Source organism: Stigmatopora nigra, chromosome 9 (assembly GCF_051989575.1).
Source record: "Stigmatopora nigra isolate UIUO_SnigA chromosome 9, RoL_Snig_1.1, whole genome shotgun sequence".
NCBI lineage: Eukaryota > Metazoa > Chordata > Actinopteri > Syngnathiformes > Syngnathidae > Stigmatopora > Stigmatopora nigra.
This window is the reverse complement of record NC_135516.1, coordinates 13507764-13526407: the sequence shown is the minus strand read 5'-3', so window position 1 is coordinate 13526407 and position 18644 is coordinate 13507764. Positions and strand designations below refer to the sequence as shown.

At 36.9% G+C, this 18644-nt stretch overlaps 1 protein-coding gene across 1 annotated transcript in view; it reads left to right on the top strand.

Moving 5' to 3' along the window:
• Positions 1-4306: 4306 nt before the first annotated feature.
• The window catches only part of insra (insulin receptor a), a 38455-nt gene continuing 24117 nt past the window's right edge, over positions 4307-18644 (top strand). Inside the window, exons 1-2 of the mRNA XM_077724533.1 lie at positions 4307-5392; positions 12934-13482. Of these exons, the coding sequence (XP_077580659.1) occupies positions 5305-5392; positions 12934-13482 (637 nt within the window). The 5' untranslated portion in view covers positions 4307-5304. The remainder of the gene's footprint in view (positions 5393-12933; positions 13483-18644) is intronic.

Below are 18644 nucleotides of genomic sequence, written 5' to 3'. Positions count from 1 at the left end.
GTATGTAAGGTGTTTTATGCCAATTTTTTGGTTGTTTGTTTTTAAAATCATATACTGGACCAAAATGTATATTTGGAGATACTCAGTGTAAATTGATCAGTCTGAGGAGACTGTATAAAAGTGACCTGAAAGGACAGAATTTTTTGGAAGCTCCTCCCCCTTTCCCCTCTGTTACCCCTATTTTTCTTGTAGGGTGGTTTTGGTTGCACATTAGAACGTAGTACAACAAAACAAGAAGTGAAACCCACCCATTCTAGCCCTTTCTCTGTGTGCCTAAAATTAGCCAAGAAAACAGGTATTGGCGACATTTACGTCGAGGTGGTTACAATGTAAATATGGGAAACTAATGAAGCTATTTATTAAAGGTTTATTGTACAATTTAAATGCTTCTGGTTGGGTTTGTGTTCAAGGGAAGTTTGCGTTTTGAGCACTTATTGATTCTGCCTTGTTTGTGTTTTACTTTATAACAAAAAAATAAAAACGAATGAATTGATAGTGAAGTTTTTCGAGAGAAAGTTGGGATTATTTTCATTTTTTCTTTAATTGTTTTTGTTCATAAAGTTCTATTTTTTTATTGCCTATCGGGAACGGCGTTAGAGTGAAGTTCCGATTCCTTGAACGCAACATAATGTTAACTCCACTCTCAACCAATCAGAAGTCGCGATGCAAGGCAAATTCGGGTAGTCTTTTTGTTGTCCAATCGCATTCAAGTAAAACCATGCGTCTCTTCCGCGTTCACGAACGCATGTAATTTGAATTATGACAGATTTCTCATCTGAGCAGAAAATGAAAAATATGACAACACAGCGTCCACATCAACATGTAAGTACTTAACATTGATATTTTATATTTATGTTTAACGTATGTTGACATTATCACGCTACTTCAAGCACGTTGTTCCCAGCTTTTGTCATAATTGGACAGTAAGAACCCAATCAGAAGTTGCTGCAGCATCGTGGACAACCGCGTGTGTTACAAACAAATAACAAGTGCAACATAATTATGAACTTATACCAAAAAACACGCTTTTGTACGCATAAGACACATTATTGCATGCTTTAAACACGATTCACACGCTATATCATATAACTTTTAAGTAATTGTGAAATCAATCCTGCCATATGTACAGCACAGGTGACACTAATTTAATTATATACATAATTATTAAATTATTAAAATGTTGGGCTGTAATTTGGCATAATGCCCCAGTTTTCAGACCACTTTCTAATATAAATGTAAACAAAAAAAACCAAATTAATTACAGCTATTCATATTTTCTATTTTCATATCTGCCTAGCAACAAGTGACTTTTAAATACTTTACATTACAGGTGTCAAAGTGGCGGCCCGAGGGCCAAATCTGGCCCACCACATCATTGTGTGTGGCCCGGGAAATTGTATTAAATTTCTTGATTTTCCCTCTTTTGAATCAATAATTGTCATTTTTGTATATATTTTTTCTGTTTTTAGTTCAAAAGTCATTGAGTAAAATCTAAGAATATATTAAAAATCATGGCTTTTAATCCAGTTCTTTTAATCCATTTATATTAAAAAAAATCAAAATATTATATCTAAAATGGTCCATCCGGCCCACATGAAATCATCACTAAATCTCATTCTCCTCATATAATGTCAACAAAAGCAATCCATTCAATTCAATCTTTTAACCTCCATCCGATCCCGTGTTTCCCGAATAAAAGCGGAAGGATTTGATCAAATTGGACACCCTGCATTTTTCCACACCTTATCTCCCAAGGTCAAAAAAGGTCACCAGGGAAGTCATGAGCGCCACGCGCATCCGGATCATGGGAACGCCGTCTTCGCGTCCTCCCGTACCGATGCGAGAACAATAAAGGTTGACGCTTAATTCCCCAAGTTCGCGCCCCTTTCCCCTTCCTGCCGCCGGTGGAAAAATACAAGGGTGATGGATACGTACGTTTTTTTAGCCACGGCCTCATCAAAAACCCACGCGGGAAATGCGCTGTGACAGCAAGTTAGCATCACAATAGCCCCACTTTGACCCCCTCAAGCCCGTGAGGCCCCACGCACGCATTCCAGGAAATTTAATGTATACTTGGAAGGTACTATTTGTATCAAAGGAGAAATATAATCAGGCTGAGGTTGAAGAGAGGTCATGGTTTTAATCTTAAATCTTATTAGGAATATTATAAGAATTATCTCTCAGATTAACACCTTCAGCAGCTGCCGCTTCTCTCGCATCAGCATGTTGGGACAACATTCTTAATATTGGATTGGATGTGTATATACAAGAATGGAAAGCTAGGGGGTCAGCAAGGGTTGGTTCGCGGGTAACTTTAAATCAACTTGATTTTACGTTGACTATTTTAGATATAATATTTAGATTTTTTAAAATAAATGGATTAAAAGGACTGGATTAGAATCCCTGAATAGTCAGTTTTTTATAGATCTGAAACAATGTGTATTTGAGCTTTTTTTAAATGTATTTTTTGATTTTACAAAATGATTTTTGAAAGAAAAAATGAAAAAAATGATAAAAAATGACTATTATTGATTTAAAAGGAGTAACATAAGGAAATTTAATATACATCTATACTTTTTATTTGAATTTGATCCTAAAAATGAAAGTCGGCACTCGTGATTTACTTTCCCTGGCCACACAAAATAATGTGGTGGGCCAGATTTGGCCCCCGGGCCGCTACTTTGACACCTATTTGTTATAGGATTGTATTTGTGGTTTCGATTTGGGGGGGGGGGGGGTCAATTCAATTGATTTCAATGTTTAATTTTGGACATAATCTAAAAAAAAAGAAAATATGAGAAAAAATACACTTACAGTTATTGAAGGAAATAATTTTAATAATAATAATTCATTGTTATTCCAGTTTATTTTGCCTGGAAGGCCTGGCAGTGACAAATTTGGCATTTGAATTGTGGTGAGTAAACTATATATATATATTTTTTAAATCCTTACTGTATACATGTCATAAAATGTCAAAGTATTGTATTTCAACATTAGAAATTGACAATAGCGTAAGATTGAAACAAGTTTTCCTTCTTCTTGCTATCGTTGCTCAGATCAACGTTACGTGCCGTTTTACAACCGATGAACATCCCTTAAATTGAATCCTTTTTTTGTGGTTTTTCCATCCGTGTCAGCTCCGGGAAAACGGCCAAAAAAGTATTGTCGCAAACCGGAAGGTGACTTTTTCGTGATCCCACACGGGGGAGGGAGGAGATGGAAAAAGACATCTCAGCTCTTCTTCTGTTATGTTTTTGTTATGTTTTCCAACCTGGTGTCTATCTCTTTAATTGGCTTAGCGGTCAATCAGGTTTTTTTTATTTTATTTTTGTGACTATTTTCATCGTATGCTTTTTTTGTGGGAAAATCCCATAGAATGACGTAGACAAATATTTTTTGTAACTTTTTAAACGAAAAAGTTGGTATGCTAATATGCTTTGGTTAAGGCCTATGGGTGTCAAAGTGGTGGCGCAGGGGCCAATGTTGGCCCGTGAGAGTAAATTATTTGGGTCGACTTGTTTGTTTTTATGCTAAAATTCGAATCAAGATTTTACATATAGATAATAATATAACCATCCGTTTTGATTTAGGGTAGAGGTCGAGGGCGAAAAGTTTGGGAAGCGTTTGGGCAGGAAACGTCAGGCTTTTCGTGGAAATTGCGCGTACTTGTCGGTGAGGAAAAGCGGCACCAGGAAGAAGAACAATGAGTGGAGGACGTGTGTTACGCTTGAGTACAATCTCGTGGGATTTCAGTGTAGTACTTTGGTAGAAATTTGGAGAAACAAATTCAAATTCTAGGTATAAAGGAGTATAATGTATACAATGATTTGTATTTATTTAATTGGGCTTTTATTAACACTGTATTTGCTTATCTTATTTAAAAAATACAATCATTAAGAATTGTTACTAACATTTTTTTTTCAAATCACCCCATGAATAGTAACTTGACCTATAAAGACTTAAAGGTCCTCCTAAGTCTCATGTTTGTATTCTATCTATAAATGTTTGCGTGATTTTTAAAGTCACCACCAGAGGGCGCCTGCGTACCAATGGTGGTATGTACGTCTACCACATTAAGAATCGCCGATTTACTGTACAAATGATCCAAATATTATTTGAAGAACAATTCACTTTATTTGAAATATGATACAAATGAGTAAAATTAGACTGAACATCTTTGTGTATTAAATAAAAAAGTTAGTTTGTTGGTTTAAGTGTCATTTCAGGAAAGTTCTGATCCAGTCCACGTTTCCCCTTTAACCCATTTGCCTTCCTTGGCAGTGTTTGTTTACTGCCTGCAAGAAGAAAAAAGGGAAAGAGACAGCAGCCACATACACACACACGTTCTGGGAGACTATCTACCTCCTCTTGTCTATGGAAGAATAGATTTAAAAAAGGCTCTACAATAGCTCCGAACCAGTCGGACTTTGCTCCATAATGGCCCGTCTGCCATTTTCAAGCAGCCAGCGTGTGACGTTCACGTGAAAGCGCAAACAAGCGTGGAGTTTACTTTACTGTCGCGTGGAAGTGCAGGAAAAAAAAGTCGTCAATCTCAGCACTTGGGAGCAAGATTCGGAGTTTGGAGTGGAAAAGACGTACTTTAAGGATTCTTTTGTTTTATTTTTATTGTTTTTTTTGCCATATTTGACTCTCATTTAAGGGACGACTTGATTTTTTGGGGTCAAATTGACACGGAGGAAAAAGACACGCGTGTCACCCGCAAGCTGGACTCACTGTGGTTAAGTGATGCACGATTGCATGAAATATCGGTGATATTTGTAAATAGTTAAAAATAATATAGATGTGATTGTAGCAGTTCTGTTTGGTTGGGGACGCGTGGCGTGGCGTGGAAGTAAACGTGACGCCAACTTGAATGTGTGTGTGTGTGTGGCCTGGCTGACTGGGCTCGGCTTTCTTTTTGACAGCTAGCTTCTAAGCTCCAGGTGGCTAACATTAGCTGCCAGGGGAGAGGCCCTTTGGCCGGGGTCGTAAAGCCGATTGCCACGGTGGCTTGGCTTTAGCATTAGCTTAGCATTAGCATTGAGTGCTAGCTTGGAGTACGGACCGTGAACACGTTGGACTCGTTTGCCCCCTCTCCAGTCTTCCGGGATGTCGTTTATTCATTGTTTACTTGCTGGCTCGCACCGTAAAAGCAAAACAATTTCCTGAAGAAGAATTATACATACCCTCCCCTAACGACCACCTCCGCCTCCTCCATCCCTTCCTCTCTTTTCCTCCCTCCCTCCCCGCGCCACAAGGAGGATTACTCGGGGAGTTTTCGGACGGCTTGTAGCAGAGTGGCGGATGGTGCTCGAGCCCGAGTCAGTTATGTGGCTCCGGACTTTGGCTCTTGTTTTGGCCGCAGCTTGCATCGTGACTACCACGGCGGAAAGTGAGTAACTTTTTCCATTAAATATGTTGTTTGTTGTTGTTGTTGTCTTTTCTCATGAATGTCATTTGCATGTCAATAAACATTAGGTGTGTCTAAAATATGGAACAGGGGATAATTAGTCTGATTTGTAAATGGTCACATTGTGTTTATTGATTTTTTTGTAAATGATAGAAAATGGAAGGAATACTGTATTGCATATTTTTGTTGATTTAATTGAATGGATGATTTGTGATTAATGATTATTATTTTTAATGCAAATTGAGTCAAATGAGGAATTTCATTATTAAGTCTTTGCTTGCCATGAACAATGATACTCATTCAATTTATTTCATTTGGGATATCAACTAGTCAATAAATTCAAATAAGTTAGGTGGCATATTTTGTATGAGTAAAAATGATGCCCTTTAAAATTGAAATAGCTGCAAGAAAAAAAAAACGTTTGTGCACTTATAATACTGTTCTAATTAAGTTATTATAAACGTCTATATATGTATATATCATTCCGTGGTTGATAAATGCAAAATTGAGAAGGAATTATTCAAATAATCTGACCGATTTTATCTAATTTGCATTTAATCATTTTTAAATTGCATTCAACTAATTACTTTTTAATTAAACAAAACATTTTTGGAAAAGGGGCGGGGCTGCAAATTCATCTGTGGCATCAATTTAACTTTTTTACATTATAATGGTTGAAGGATGACTGAGGATTTAGTAAAAATATTTTTTTGACAGGGGATGGCGTTTAAAAAATATAATAATAATGTATAATTAAAGGATATAGCTTTTATTACATTTCTGTAATTTTTATGAATTCAAATCATTGAAAAATATTGACCAAAAAACTACTTTATTTCATAATACAGTATTACACATTGTATTTATCAGTGTTTTCTTACTTAAATGGATTGAAATGAAAATATTCCTAAAGTAAACAATGATTTTTTTCCCCTTTTTGTTATGAATTAAAATGACACAACTGTATATAACATATATAACTTTATTATAACAATTTTGGCAATGCTGACATGATGATTACAGAACATTTCCGCTCTTTAATGTTAAATAAAACCTCTATCAAGCAATTTTGAAATTGTATAGAGAGCATATTAAAAAAAAATGGCAATTATATTTGCACATAAGTGCATTAATATTGAAAAGATGGGCTGTAAATCCTGGAATTTCTGTCTTTTGACTACATTTGTCAGCAATTTTGAACAAAACAAGACTTTTAATAACTACGCTACACTTGTGTATAAGTTAGTCATTAATGAAAAAAAGTAGTAAAAGTAATCAAAGTTGCCAAGTCAGTTCCGTTATGATATATTTATGGAAGTGATGTTGTTTTGGCCACAAGCACGTATTATTGACAATGTTGTAAGTGACAGGTAGCCAGCCAGCGCACGTGAAAAAGCACAAAGTTCGCCATCTTATCGCATTTGCGAACGTAAACAAAATGTCGCGGTCACCGCTTTCGGCCCACCGACGCCGACCGACTAAGAAGTCTGAGAATGCTTCAGGATAATCGGCTCTCTGAGACTTTTGTTTTGTGTTGTTAGCTTTGGCAGTGCAGGAATGTGACATTATAAGCTTTTGATACTCATGCTATTTTTTTCCCAAATGGGGAAAAAAAACTATTATTTCGTCATTAGCAAAGAGACAGTTTGTTGTTGTTAGCTTAGCATGGTTTTTATTTTAGCGGTGATAGTGATTTAGAAGAATGTAAATATTGGTTGGGGAGGCATAGAGGTTAATAATCTAGAATTTTCAGGAAAAAAACTCAGATTAAACTACTATATATACATTTTTGACTCGTTTACGATCAATGTTCTTCAAAATAAACAAAAAATGATGCTAGTCATTACTTAAAATCTACAGTGGTACCTCTACTTACCAAATTAATCGCTTTCGGAACTATTTTCCGTAACTTAAATAATTTGTAATCAGATCAGTACTTTATGTGTAAAGCCCGTATTCCGTTCCTAAAAAAAACGACCAACTTAACCGTTTAAAAAATCCCATTTTTGTATGAAAGATGCGAGAAACAGAAAGAAAATTATACAAACATTATTCCTGTAATTAAATGAATAACAAGCATGCAAAAAAATCATTTTCGAAATAAAATAACGGATACAACAAATGCATTTTACTTTAATTTAGCATTAATGACATTGCTAAATGCTATCTGGACAATCCTGAGAGGTTTAGTAGTAGCTAGCAAGATTAGCCGCTAGGTTTAGCCGCTAATTGAAGTATACAGAAAAATATTGGCCCACTTTCAAAATGGTTACAAATCAGCTGGAGCTAAATAAACTCTTGCGTATCAGTTTTCCAGAATCTGGTAAATATCACGTGACGGTATATTGGCGTTTTTATCTGCAAAGACGATTGGCTTTTTCCACTTGGCCGCCGTCTCAAAGGCTCGCCGTGGATCTGGCATGACAACAAAGCCCACTTTTTAATCCAATAAATCAATTTTTCATCACTACCTTCTCCAGCTTTCGTATCATGGAAGTAAAACTAAACATATTAATTTTATTACCAGCACGTTCCGACTTTAATATTCCTCCCACCTGCTTTCATTCATGCTTTTGTTGTTGAATGGACGCCAGCGTTTGAGATAAACCTGATTTGTTACGTATTTTTTTAAAGTTAATCATTAAGTTTTGGGCAAAAAAATTGATGATTGGACACGAAATATACAAAATATACGAAATATGAAACCCTCCCAACGAGGCTGCCGGAAACAGCCGTCTGCGAAATGTGGCCAATCCTGTTGAACACCCTCGTAAATGCCAAACCGCCTCCTCGTCAAATTACCACCTCGTTGACGGCGTCGTCAAAAAGACCTTTTATTTTTCCGACTACTGCTGATGATGAGGTGATAGGACAGCTTAAGGAGGATGGTCTTTAAAACTTACTTCCAGACTACTGAGGGACTCTGTGGAAACCTCAGTCTCAGTCCTTGTGGATTTTTGTGGGTGTGGCTCCAGTTTTTTTTAGCTAGTTCTACAATGTCTTCTGTGTCTGTGCTTGCTACTGCAAACAAGAAAATTTCACGATTATGGGATTAAATAAAGTTTTAACCCAGAGTTGGGCAAACTTTTGGGCCCGAGGGGGGTTCCACATTGACTTTAAAAAATGTGACAGGTGGGCGGGGTCAGCACAAGATAGGATACATATAAAAAAGTGCATCCGTTAACAGTACATATGAAACATAAACAGAAACAAAGGACTGAAGTATTAACATACTCATCACTCAGAATTAAAGTCAAAAGTATAAAGTACAAAGTCAAGTAAAAAGTATAAGGAAATATTAAAATGTAATTAAATAAAAATAGAGAGGCTGTAAAACACAAAAACAGAAGAGTAGACAGAGCTACTGCCACTGGCTCCTTGTAACAGCGCCATCTTGGGGAAAAAAGGAAAACAAAACTATTTAGACAACATCGGCGGGCCGGATTAAAAAGCCTAACGGGTCCCTATGTGGCCCGCGGGCCGTAGTTTTCACATGCCTGCTGTAGTACCTCCAAAAGTTTGTTTTTTTAAAGGAACAACACTTGACAGTCTGTGTAAGTTGACCACACATATTGCGTCGTCCATCTTTAGTTGAACTTGAAACCTGGAAAAGGGAAGTGTGGCAATCACTCTACTGTTTGTGGGCCCCCTAAAACTAGTTTTGGTTGGTGTTAGCTGTTAGCTAATGGTTCATTGATGATCCTCGGTGAGACCTTTGTTTTTCAATCGGGCTTTTGTTATGGGTGCGCTAGACCCGTCGCCGTGGTAACCCTTTGTGAGCGGACCTTCGTCATTGAACCAAAAAGTGGAACAATTTGGAAGTAGAAGATTGTTTTTAGTTGTGGTGTACCATGGGATTACATCTTTTTTACTCAAATGTTTTGTTTTTGTTTGAGTTGATGTTTTGTTTGTATTTGGAGAACCGTATTAACTGGTGATTTTTTAATTTTTTTCTTAAATATATATATATATATATATTTTTAAAGGTTTTTATCATTTTTTTAGACTAAATTTTTCCTATTTTAAGGGATTCGTGGATTTTTTTGGGCTTAAATTGTCATTTCATGCGAATAAATCTATTTGGATTAAAATGACGTTTTGTATTTTTCAAGAAACTATATTTTTGGAGTTTTTGGTTTATTTGGGGGTACTATTTTGTAAAGAATTTTCATTTTAAAAATCAGCAGTTTTGTTTTGCTTTTACAAAGGAGTATTCCTAGTTTTGGTAGAATAAAGTTGTATTTATTATGAGTCTAGTTTTTGAAAATTCAACATTTTGAACAGTCAAATATCCAAAAACTCAAAGTTTTATGAGAAAATGTATTTTTTTACAAATATAACCAGTTCAAAATGAATTAGGAAAAAAAATGTATATTTACTTCATTGTTTTGGTTAAAAAAAAAGGGGGCGGAGCAAAGTTGTATTCCATTTCGCGTAAAAAATTTGGATGAAAAAAATCCTGTTTAAACAACTCCGACATTCTTTGATATGAACCCGCCCACTCCCAAAAAAACTATTTTTATTTGACCCATTTCTTTTAAACATTCACTCTTTTACTCTAAAAATGACATCAACTTGTCTTTTTATTTCTTTAAATCTTCAAAAGGCAAAATCACTTTTTTCCTCAACTATTTAAATCATCCAAAAGTTCATTTTTGACATTTATATGACAGTTTAAACATCTCGCTCATAACACTTGTTTATTTTGCATGTAGCGACCCGTGTTACCACAGCCCGATGCGGCCATTTTGTGCCTTTTTTTGGAACGTGTCCCGTTGGATTTACGACCAAATATTCGCTCGGGGACGAGCTGGTTCTTTGTCCAAAAATCCCCCCCACCACGTACCGGCCGGGGTCCGCCTCGTTCCTCCCCCGTTGGCGGCCATCGACGATTTAGTTTTGCCCTCCGCTAAAAATACCGTGAAAGTGAGCAGCGATAGCAGCTCCCTCACGGGGTCATTCGGTGCACTCTTTACGAGCACCCTCGTTCGTCCCCTCCTATTGTGCGTTTGTCCATTTGCGCTCCAGAAAGCTGAGCTCTTTGTGACGTGCACTTTTTGCTCCATTTCTGTTCGTCACACTTGTTGCATTCACTGAGCTTTTTTTGCAAGAAAAAGTCCTCGTTAACTCATGAACCCATTTTTTTAAATTCATGTACAAGAAGGTGTTTACCGTATTTTCTTACATAAGCTGTATTTGTAACTAAAAAATGAAGGTATGGCTTATATGCACACATTTTTTTTACCTGTAGATGTCAGTAAAGTAACCTTTACTATGTGTTGGTTATTTTCTGTTTTGCAGTAAGAAGCTAACTACTATTAGATGAATGTATTCCTTCTAATGTGGTTTTGATCCATGAGGTATCTCAGAAATACCACGTGATGGTTTTTAAAAAAGATTTTACTTTTAAAGTAACATGTTTGTACTCCATATTAAAACTGTGAATATGGAAGTGAAAATTGTGATTCGAGGGAGGCTTATATGAGAGAAATTGTGAAATTATATTATTTTTTAGGCAATTTTAAGGGTGCGGCTGTTAGGTGGGGCGGCTTATATGCGAGAAATTGTAAAATTCTATGGTTTTAAGGCAATTTTAAGGGTGTTGCTGATAAGTGGGGAGGCTTATATGCGAGAAATTGTAAAAATCTACAGTTTTAAGGCAATTTTAAGGGTGTGGCTTACATGTGGGGCGACTTATATGCGAGAAATTGTAAAAATTTACAATTTTAAGGCAATTTTAAGGGTTTGGCTGATATGTGGGGCGACCTATATGTGAGAAATTGTATAATGTTATGGATTTAAGGCAATTTTAAGGGTGTGGCTGACATATCAGCCAGGCTTATAGGCGAGAAATTGTAAAATTCTACATTTTTAAGACAATTTTTTAAACTTAATCAACATTTCTCACTTTAATGGACCAAATTTTTACCTTAATTTACAGCCTGGTCCATTCTTTCATCATTTCTCCAAATGTCCTTTTTAAAACCCAGTGTTAAATCATTTGCAAGGTGTAAACACACTTTTAAAGCCGACTGTTTGCACGCTAGATTGTTCTGTTATGCAAGACGAGGCGTCAAAGGTGCCATAAAGTAGCGCACGCCTCTCGGCTGACCCGTCAAACCACCACCACCGGAGGCAGCGTTGGCTACCTGGGTAAACAATACGCGACTGCGCACTCGTCAACAAGAAGCCGTCCTTTGAATTTCCCATGGGTGCACTTTGCCAATTTGAGAATAGCTCGGTACTATTATGCTCCACTGGGGAAAAAAAATGTCGGATTGACCAGGAGGGCGTAGCCCGTTTACTCTCACCGGGTTATTGACCTATCCTTGTTTTTTTGTGGCTTGCGTAAGCGCTTTTTTTTTTGGTTGGTCTGTCGATGCTTTTAAGTCAGCCGCCATAGGACAGCGTTTGATGGCGTCTTCTTAAAGTGACAGATGCATTTTTTTCAACAGAACATGGGAGATAAGTGATATTCAAATTCTAATGAATTTGAAGGCTTCAAAACTCTGCAAATTCCATGGAATCTGCAAAAAAAAAATTTTTTTTGGGAGAAATCTTGTTTTTTTTTGCCTGATAAAAACTGATCATCTAAAAATTATAGATTTTTATGACCAATTATGTTGGAAATTTGGTAGACCGTGAAAGGGTCAGAGTTTTTATTTTTCATGTAAAAATTACATTTTGTTTTTCAAGGACTATGAATGCGCATCAACAATGGTGGTTGGTTTCTTCAATATTTTGATTTTTATTTTATTTTTATAAATAGATTAAAAGCCCTGAATATTCATTTTTTTATAGATCTAAAACAATTTTTATTTTAGTTTTTTTTTAAATATATTTTTAGCTTTTACAAAATGATTTTTTAACTAAAAACACAGAAAAAAATGATTAAAAAATGACAATTATTGATTTAATAAGGGAAAAAAACAGGAAATTGAATATACATCTATACTCTTTATTTTAATTTGATCCTAAAACAGAAAGTCAACACTTCATTTACTTTCCCGGGCCACACAAAATGATGCAGCCGGCCCAGATTTGGCCCCTGGGCCGCCACTTTGACACCTATGTTGTATTTAAAAGTATTTAAAAGTCACTTGTTGCCAGGCAGATATGAGACTAAAAAAAAATATGAATTGCTGCAACTCATTTTGATTTTTTTTTGTATACCTTCATAATAGAAATTGCTATGAAAACTGGTACATAATGTCAAATCAGAGCCCAAAATTTTAATAATTTAATAATTTAACATGTTTATGTGCTCTATGTTAACCTAATATTCATCACAGTTTTATCCCCAATTAACCGTTTGTTGTTGTTTATCATTGACAGGCTATGTTTCAAAATGGCACATCAAAATGTGTAGTATCTTTATTCATTTATATTTTTTTTCTACAATTCAACTTGATTTTAATTTTATTTCCTACACATGCTTATTTGCTGTGCACGTAGAACTGTATATTCCTCTCCAGAGCCAAATTAACCCTTTATTTCCCCTCTTTTGTTTCCTCTCCATCCAGTTTGTCCGAGTAAGGACATCCGCAACAATGTGACCAATCTAAACTCTTTAGCCAACTGCACGGTAATCGAAGGCCACCTGAAGATCATCCTCATGTTCGGCAGTAAACCCGAAGATTTCCGCGGCTTGGCCTTCCCCAAATTGACGGTGGTGACCGACTACCTTCTACTTTTCCGCGTTTACGGTATGGAGAGCCTCAGCGAACTTTTCCCCAACTTGACGGTGATCCGCGGCAAAAACCTCTTCTTCAACTACGCCCTGGTGGTCTTCGAGATGCTGCAGTTGCGAGAACTTGGCCTCCACAGCCTGATGAACATCACGAGGGGGGCCGTCAGGATCGAGAAGAATCCGGATCTCTGTTACCTGTCCACCCTGGACTGGTCTAAGATCCTGGACACGGTTGAGGACAACTACATTGTGGCTAACAAAAACGACCGGGAGTGCGGGGACGTGTGTCCCGGGGCTTCGGTGGGGAAGACCACATGCCAGACCACCACCATCAACGGACACTTCAGCGAGCGATGCTGGACGCAGAAGCACTGCCAGAGAAGTAAGTTTGCGCTCGGATTTCCGTGCTCGGACGTTTGGTCGCCAGTCTTTAGGTCGCCGGTGAAATTATATTCTTGAGGGAGAGTTTAATATCTAAGTACTGTTTAATGACTAAGTACTTTTGAAACCTGCTCTCAAAATCATGTTCATGAGAGAGAGAGAGTTTAATATCTAAATATCTACTGTTTTCAACAGTACTTAGATATTAAACAGTACTTGGATATTAAACAGTACTTGGATATTAAACAGTACTTGGATATTAAACAGTACTTGGATATTAAACAGTACTTAGATATTAACAGTACTTAGATATTAACAGTACTTAGATATTAAACAGTACAGATATTTAGATATTAAAGTCTCTCTCTCTCTCTCATGAATATAATTTTGAGAGCTGGTTTCAACAGTACTTAGATATTAAACAGTACTTAGATAATAAACTCTCTCTTAGATATTAAACTCTCTCATGAATATAATTTTGAGAGCTGGGTCAAAAGTCTGAGCACTGTTTTTGAAGACCGTGGAACTGATTTGGGAATTTACATACAAAGTACTGCTCTACTTACAAAATATTCAGGTGAGGAAAATAGTTCTGGAAGGAATTAATTTGGTGAGTAGACTGTCAATATGGAGTGATATCGGTTTTTCCAGGATTGGCAGGGATAATTAATCCATTAATTGGAGTCCAGATTGATTGCCACTCCAACATGATCATTGGCTGCCAGTCCTCCTTGGTCAGATGGATTAGCGGTGCGATCCGTAGCCCGTGTCTCTGCAGCTGACGCTAGAGCGGCGTCGCATAGTTGCGGCTTGGAAACAAGATTTTCTGTGCCCGACCGCAGTTGGGTACCCGTTTGAAAAGCTTTCTGATCTCATTCAAAGGCCTCCAACGGGCATTTGCGCAAAGCCACAATGATAGGCTTCCGAGAACTGCTAAGCCAGAAACCTTCAAATGCTGATGGCCTCTCAAAAGCCCACCAAACCATACCTGAAACTAAATCGCAAAAACAACAACCGTCACTTTCGGCATTTAAGCGCACGGGAGTGAGCCGTCTACGGAAAAACTGCGACGGGTGCGAAAGCCACGTGACCGGACATTTGGTCGCCGGTCAAATGTAATTAGATATTAAACAGTACTTAGATATTAAACCGTACTTAGATATTAAACAGTACTTGGATATTAAACAGTACTTCTATGTTAAACAGTACTTAGATGTGAAACAGTACTTAGATATTAAACACTACTTGTATATTAAACAGTACGTAGATATTAAACAGTACTTCATATTAAACAGTACTTAGATATTAAACTGTACTTAGATCTTAAACCGTACTTAGATATTAAACAGTACTTAGATATTAAACAGTACTTAGATATTAAACAGTACTTAAACATTCAACAGTACTTACATATTAGACAGTACTTAGATATTAAACTCAGTCTCTTAGATATTAAACAGTACTTAAATATTAAATAGTACTTGGATATTAAATAGTACTTAGATATTAAACTTTGTCTCATGAATATAATTCTGAGAGCTGATTTCAACAGTAAACTATCTGTCACCATTTGACCGGCGACCAAAAGACTGACGACCAAACGTCCGGTCTCGTCAAAAACGATCAACTCAACCCTTTTAAAAATGATCGGTGTCCCGATTTTGTATGAAAGATGCGAGAAAGACACCAAAATGAAAGAAAACGATTGATTAACTTGTTTAAATGAATAACAAGCATGCAAAAACCCACAGCTGGCACAGCACTTCCGAGAGCTGTTCAAGCGCACCAAGTTGCGTAAGGCGCCCAGCGAAAGCGTCGGGGCAGCACCCACGTGCTAAATTCTTTCCAGAACTTGAACCGCTTGGCACCGTGATCCCTGGCCCGCCCGGCCATTAACTCTCTGCTTTTTTAAACGAAAGCCAAGCGAGGCTATCTGGTTCAAGCACCCCCTCGTCACACCAGGGTTCGCGCTAACATTCGGGTCATTCACCGAAATAGAACGTAGTCTAGCAAACTCCGACGCACGGCATTGCGACACGGCTAACTTTAGCCAAAGCCGCGTTTCGTCATTAAACGTAGACGGCCGTAAATAATTTTTGTTTGGCGAACTGAGCCTGGTTTATTTGGTCCAGCCGCGATTTAGCAACACGGTGCGCAACGTGGCTTTTGTTTTTGAGATGGAGCAACATGACACATTTTAATCAAAGTGGGAAAAATGAGTTGATTAAATGGAGGACAGTTTAGCTGGAAAAAAGGCATCCAATCTGGCAACGCATCCGCATATAATTAAGATAAAAGCCCTTGTTTTGTCATTGATTTTTTTTTGTGTTGACTACAAAAAAATAACTTTATTTGTCTGGAGATCATCAAATTGGGAGAGAAAAAGGCATAAAATCATTAAATAAACGTCACAGATTAGTCTTATAAAAACATATTTTGGATAAAATGATCATAATTTACTTTAATCTACTACAATTGTCTCATTATGAATTTTCAGGAAAACAAATGTAACCCCGCCCCCTAAAAAAAGAAATTAAGTTATCCAAAAAAATATAATGGAACTTTCTTGTTCAACATTTAAAAAAAAAAATGACATGTGTAGCAAAATAAACCAAAAAGTTTCAAGTGGCCATTTTACAAATTCAGTAAAAATTAGGCTTTCTATAAATTATTTCTTTAAATTCCTACTATTATTTCAATCTAAAATATTTCTATTGTTGTCTAATCCCAATTTTCTTCTAATTTTGTTTTATATTTGAATATATATATTATTTTCAACATTTTTTTGTATTATATTTTCAATCACGGATCATTTAATCATCTTTTTGGAACCAAAAAACCCTTCATTTTTACGTGTTTGACAAGAATCAGTACCCAATTTACAAAATACTAAAAACTACCAACTTCACCAATGCAAAACTGTAAAAATATCACTTAAAAACTGCTTAGAAACTCGTCTGTTTATATACATCCTAATCCCCTCCCCATATTGACTCCGTCTGGACTGTCTGCTGTTATTTAAACCAGCGCCAAAAAGCATTGAGATTTAATTTATTACTCTCGACGACACCAGGGAGTGACTTTGCCTTATCGAATATCATAATCACAGTTTATGCAGTACGTGAATTGTTTTTTTTAATGTTTTTTTTTAGATGCCATAATCCCCATCTGGATTCACTTGTTGTAATTGCGGCGGGCGTCTGTGACGCTAATCCTTTTTGCAAATAGGCCACGTCCATGTCCACTTTTTACCCAGTGAACAAGGGACAAGTCATTTTTTTTTGTCTTGGCACCGCGATCCAGAGGATCAGGGGTTGCTCTTGCGACCCACATCTGCAAAGTTGCTGATCCAATTATTCGCAACCCGCTTTGTTAGCCGTAGCAGCAGCAGCAGACGCCAGCTGTAGAGCTGCTATTGTTTAGGAAATGGAGGTATTGGGAATTATTGGCTCAAATGTGACCTTTCTCCTCCATTCGTGGACCATGAAGTGCTTGGAAATTGGATTGAATTCGATTTGAGCAGGATTTTCTTGTGGTTGGTCAACAAAGCCTTGAGGCTATTCGTCGCTAAAAGGCATTACAATCGAAATCATCAGCTCTCCAAATTATGTTCATGAGAGAGTTTAATATCTAAGTACTGTTTAATATCTATGTACTGTTGAAACCAGCTCTCAAGATCATATTCGTAAGAGAGTTAAATATCTAAATATGTACTATTTTCAACAGTACTTAGATATTAAACAGTACTTGGATATTGAACTCTCTCTCTCATGAATAAACAGTATATATTCAGATATTAAACTCTCATGAATAATGTTTTGAAAGCTGGTTTCAACAGTACTTTGATATGAAACAGTACTTAGATGTTAAACAGTACTTAGATATTAAACAGTACTTAGATATTAAACAGTACTTAGATATTTGACAGTACTTAGATATTCAACAGTACTTAGATATTAAACAGTACTTAGATATTAAACAGTACTTAGATATTAAACAGTACTTGGATATTTAACAGTACTTAGATATTCAACAGTACTTAGATTTTAAACTCAGTCTCTTAGATATTAAACAGTACTTAGATATTAAACAGTACTTAGATATTAAACAGTACTTGGATATTGAACAGTACTTGGAAATTAAACAGTATCTGGATATTAAACAGTACTTGGATATTAAACAGTACTTAGATATTAAACTCTCTCTTAGATATTAAACTCTCTGTCATGAATATAATTTTGAGAGCTGGTTTCAACAGTAAACTCTCTGTCACCATTTGACCGGCGACCAAAAGACCGGCGACCAAACGTCCCAGCACCGTTTCTGAACTATGTCCATTTCCTTCCTTGCCCCTGATCTAACAGTAGCAGGCTGTACAGAAGTCGGATGTGGGCATTAGTCAGATCCGTAGGGTCACACTCGCAAAACAAACGAACTTGAGCCCAGATCTAGAAGGCTTGACCTGGCTTAACTCGGCTGTTTTGGAGTCGCAAGCCTCATTTCCCCTCCTCCTCCTTCTTCTAACTCTCTCTCTCTGCCTTTTCCGCAGACGGCTCATTTTAGTTGCAAACCACAGCGAGCGCAACACATTTGGTGGCTAAATTGCGCGCATCCGACGGGCAAAGTGGCCGAGCGAGCTTGCAGGGGACGTTGATTAACTGGGGGATGATTAGATTTGGCCTCAAGCGCCCCCGCGCCAACACGTGCCACGTCAACAGCTGCCATGCTGGCTAATGTAGAGATATATGGTGTTGTTGAGCGCCCTTGTCATGGCGGCTCGTGTTCTTACGTCCAATTGGATGATGGCCAAAAGCAACTGGCAATTTGGTCTGATTGATTGTGTCATTTAGTGAAAGGTCTCTAAAGTTTGAGTTTTGGTTTTAAATTGGTGACTTTTGAATATTAAAGCGGATGGGCGGGGCATGTCAACATTGGTCATTAGACTGTAGTAACATAACAATTTTTTTGTTCTTTAGTTATTATCATCTTTGCTTATTTGTTTAAAAAGGGAAATATTTATATTCATGTTAATGAACATATTATGTACAAGGTATATGGAAATATGTAAGATTGTATGTAAGACAACTTTAGACAGCATTGTTTGTTTCATTTAGTTTAGAGACGGGAGATCACGCATTTTAATTGGTATTTCAGGTATTGGAT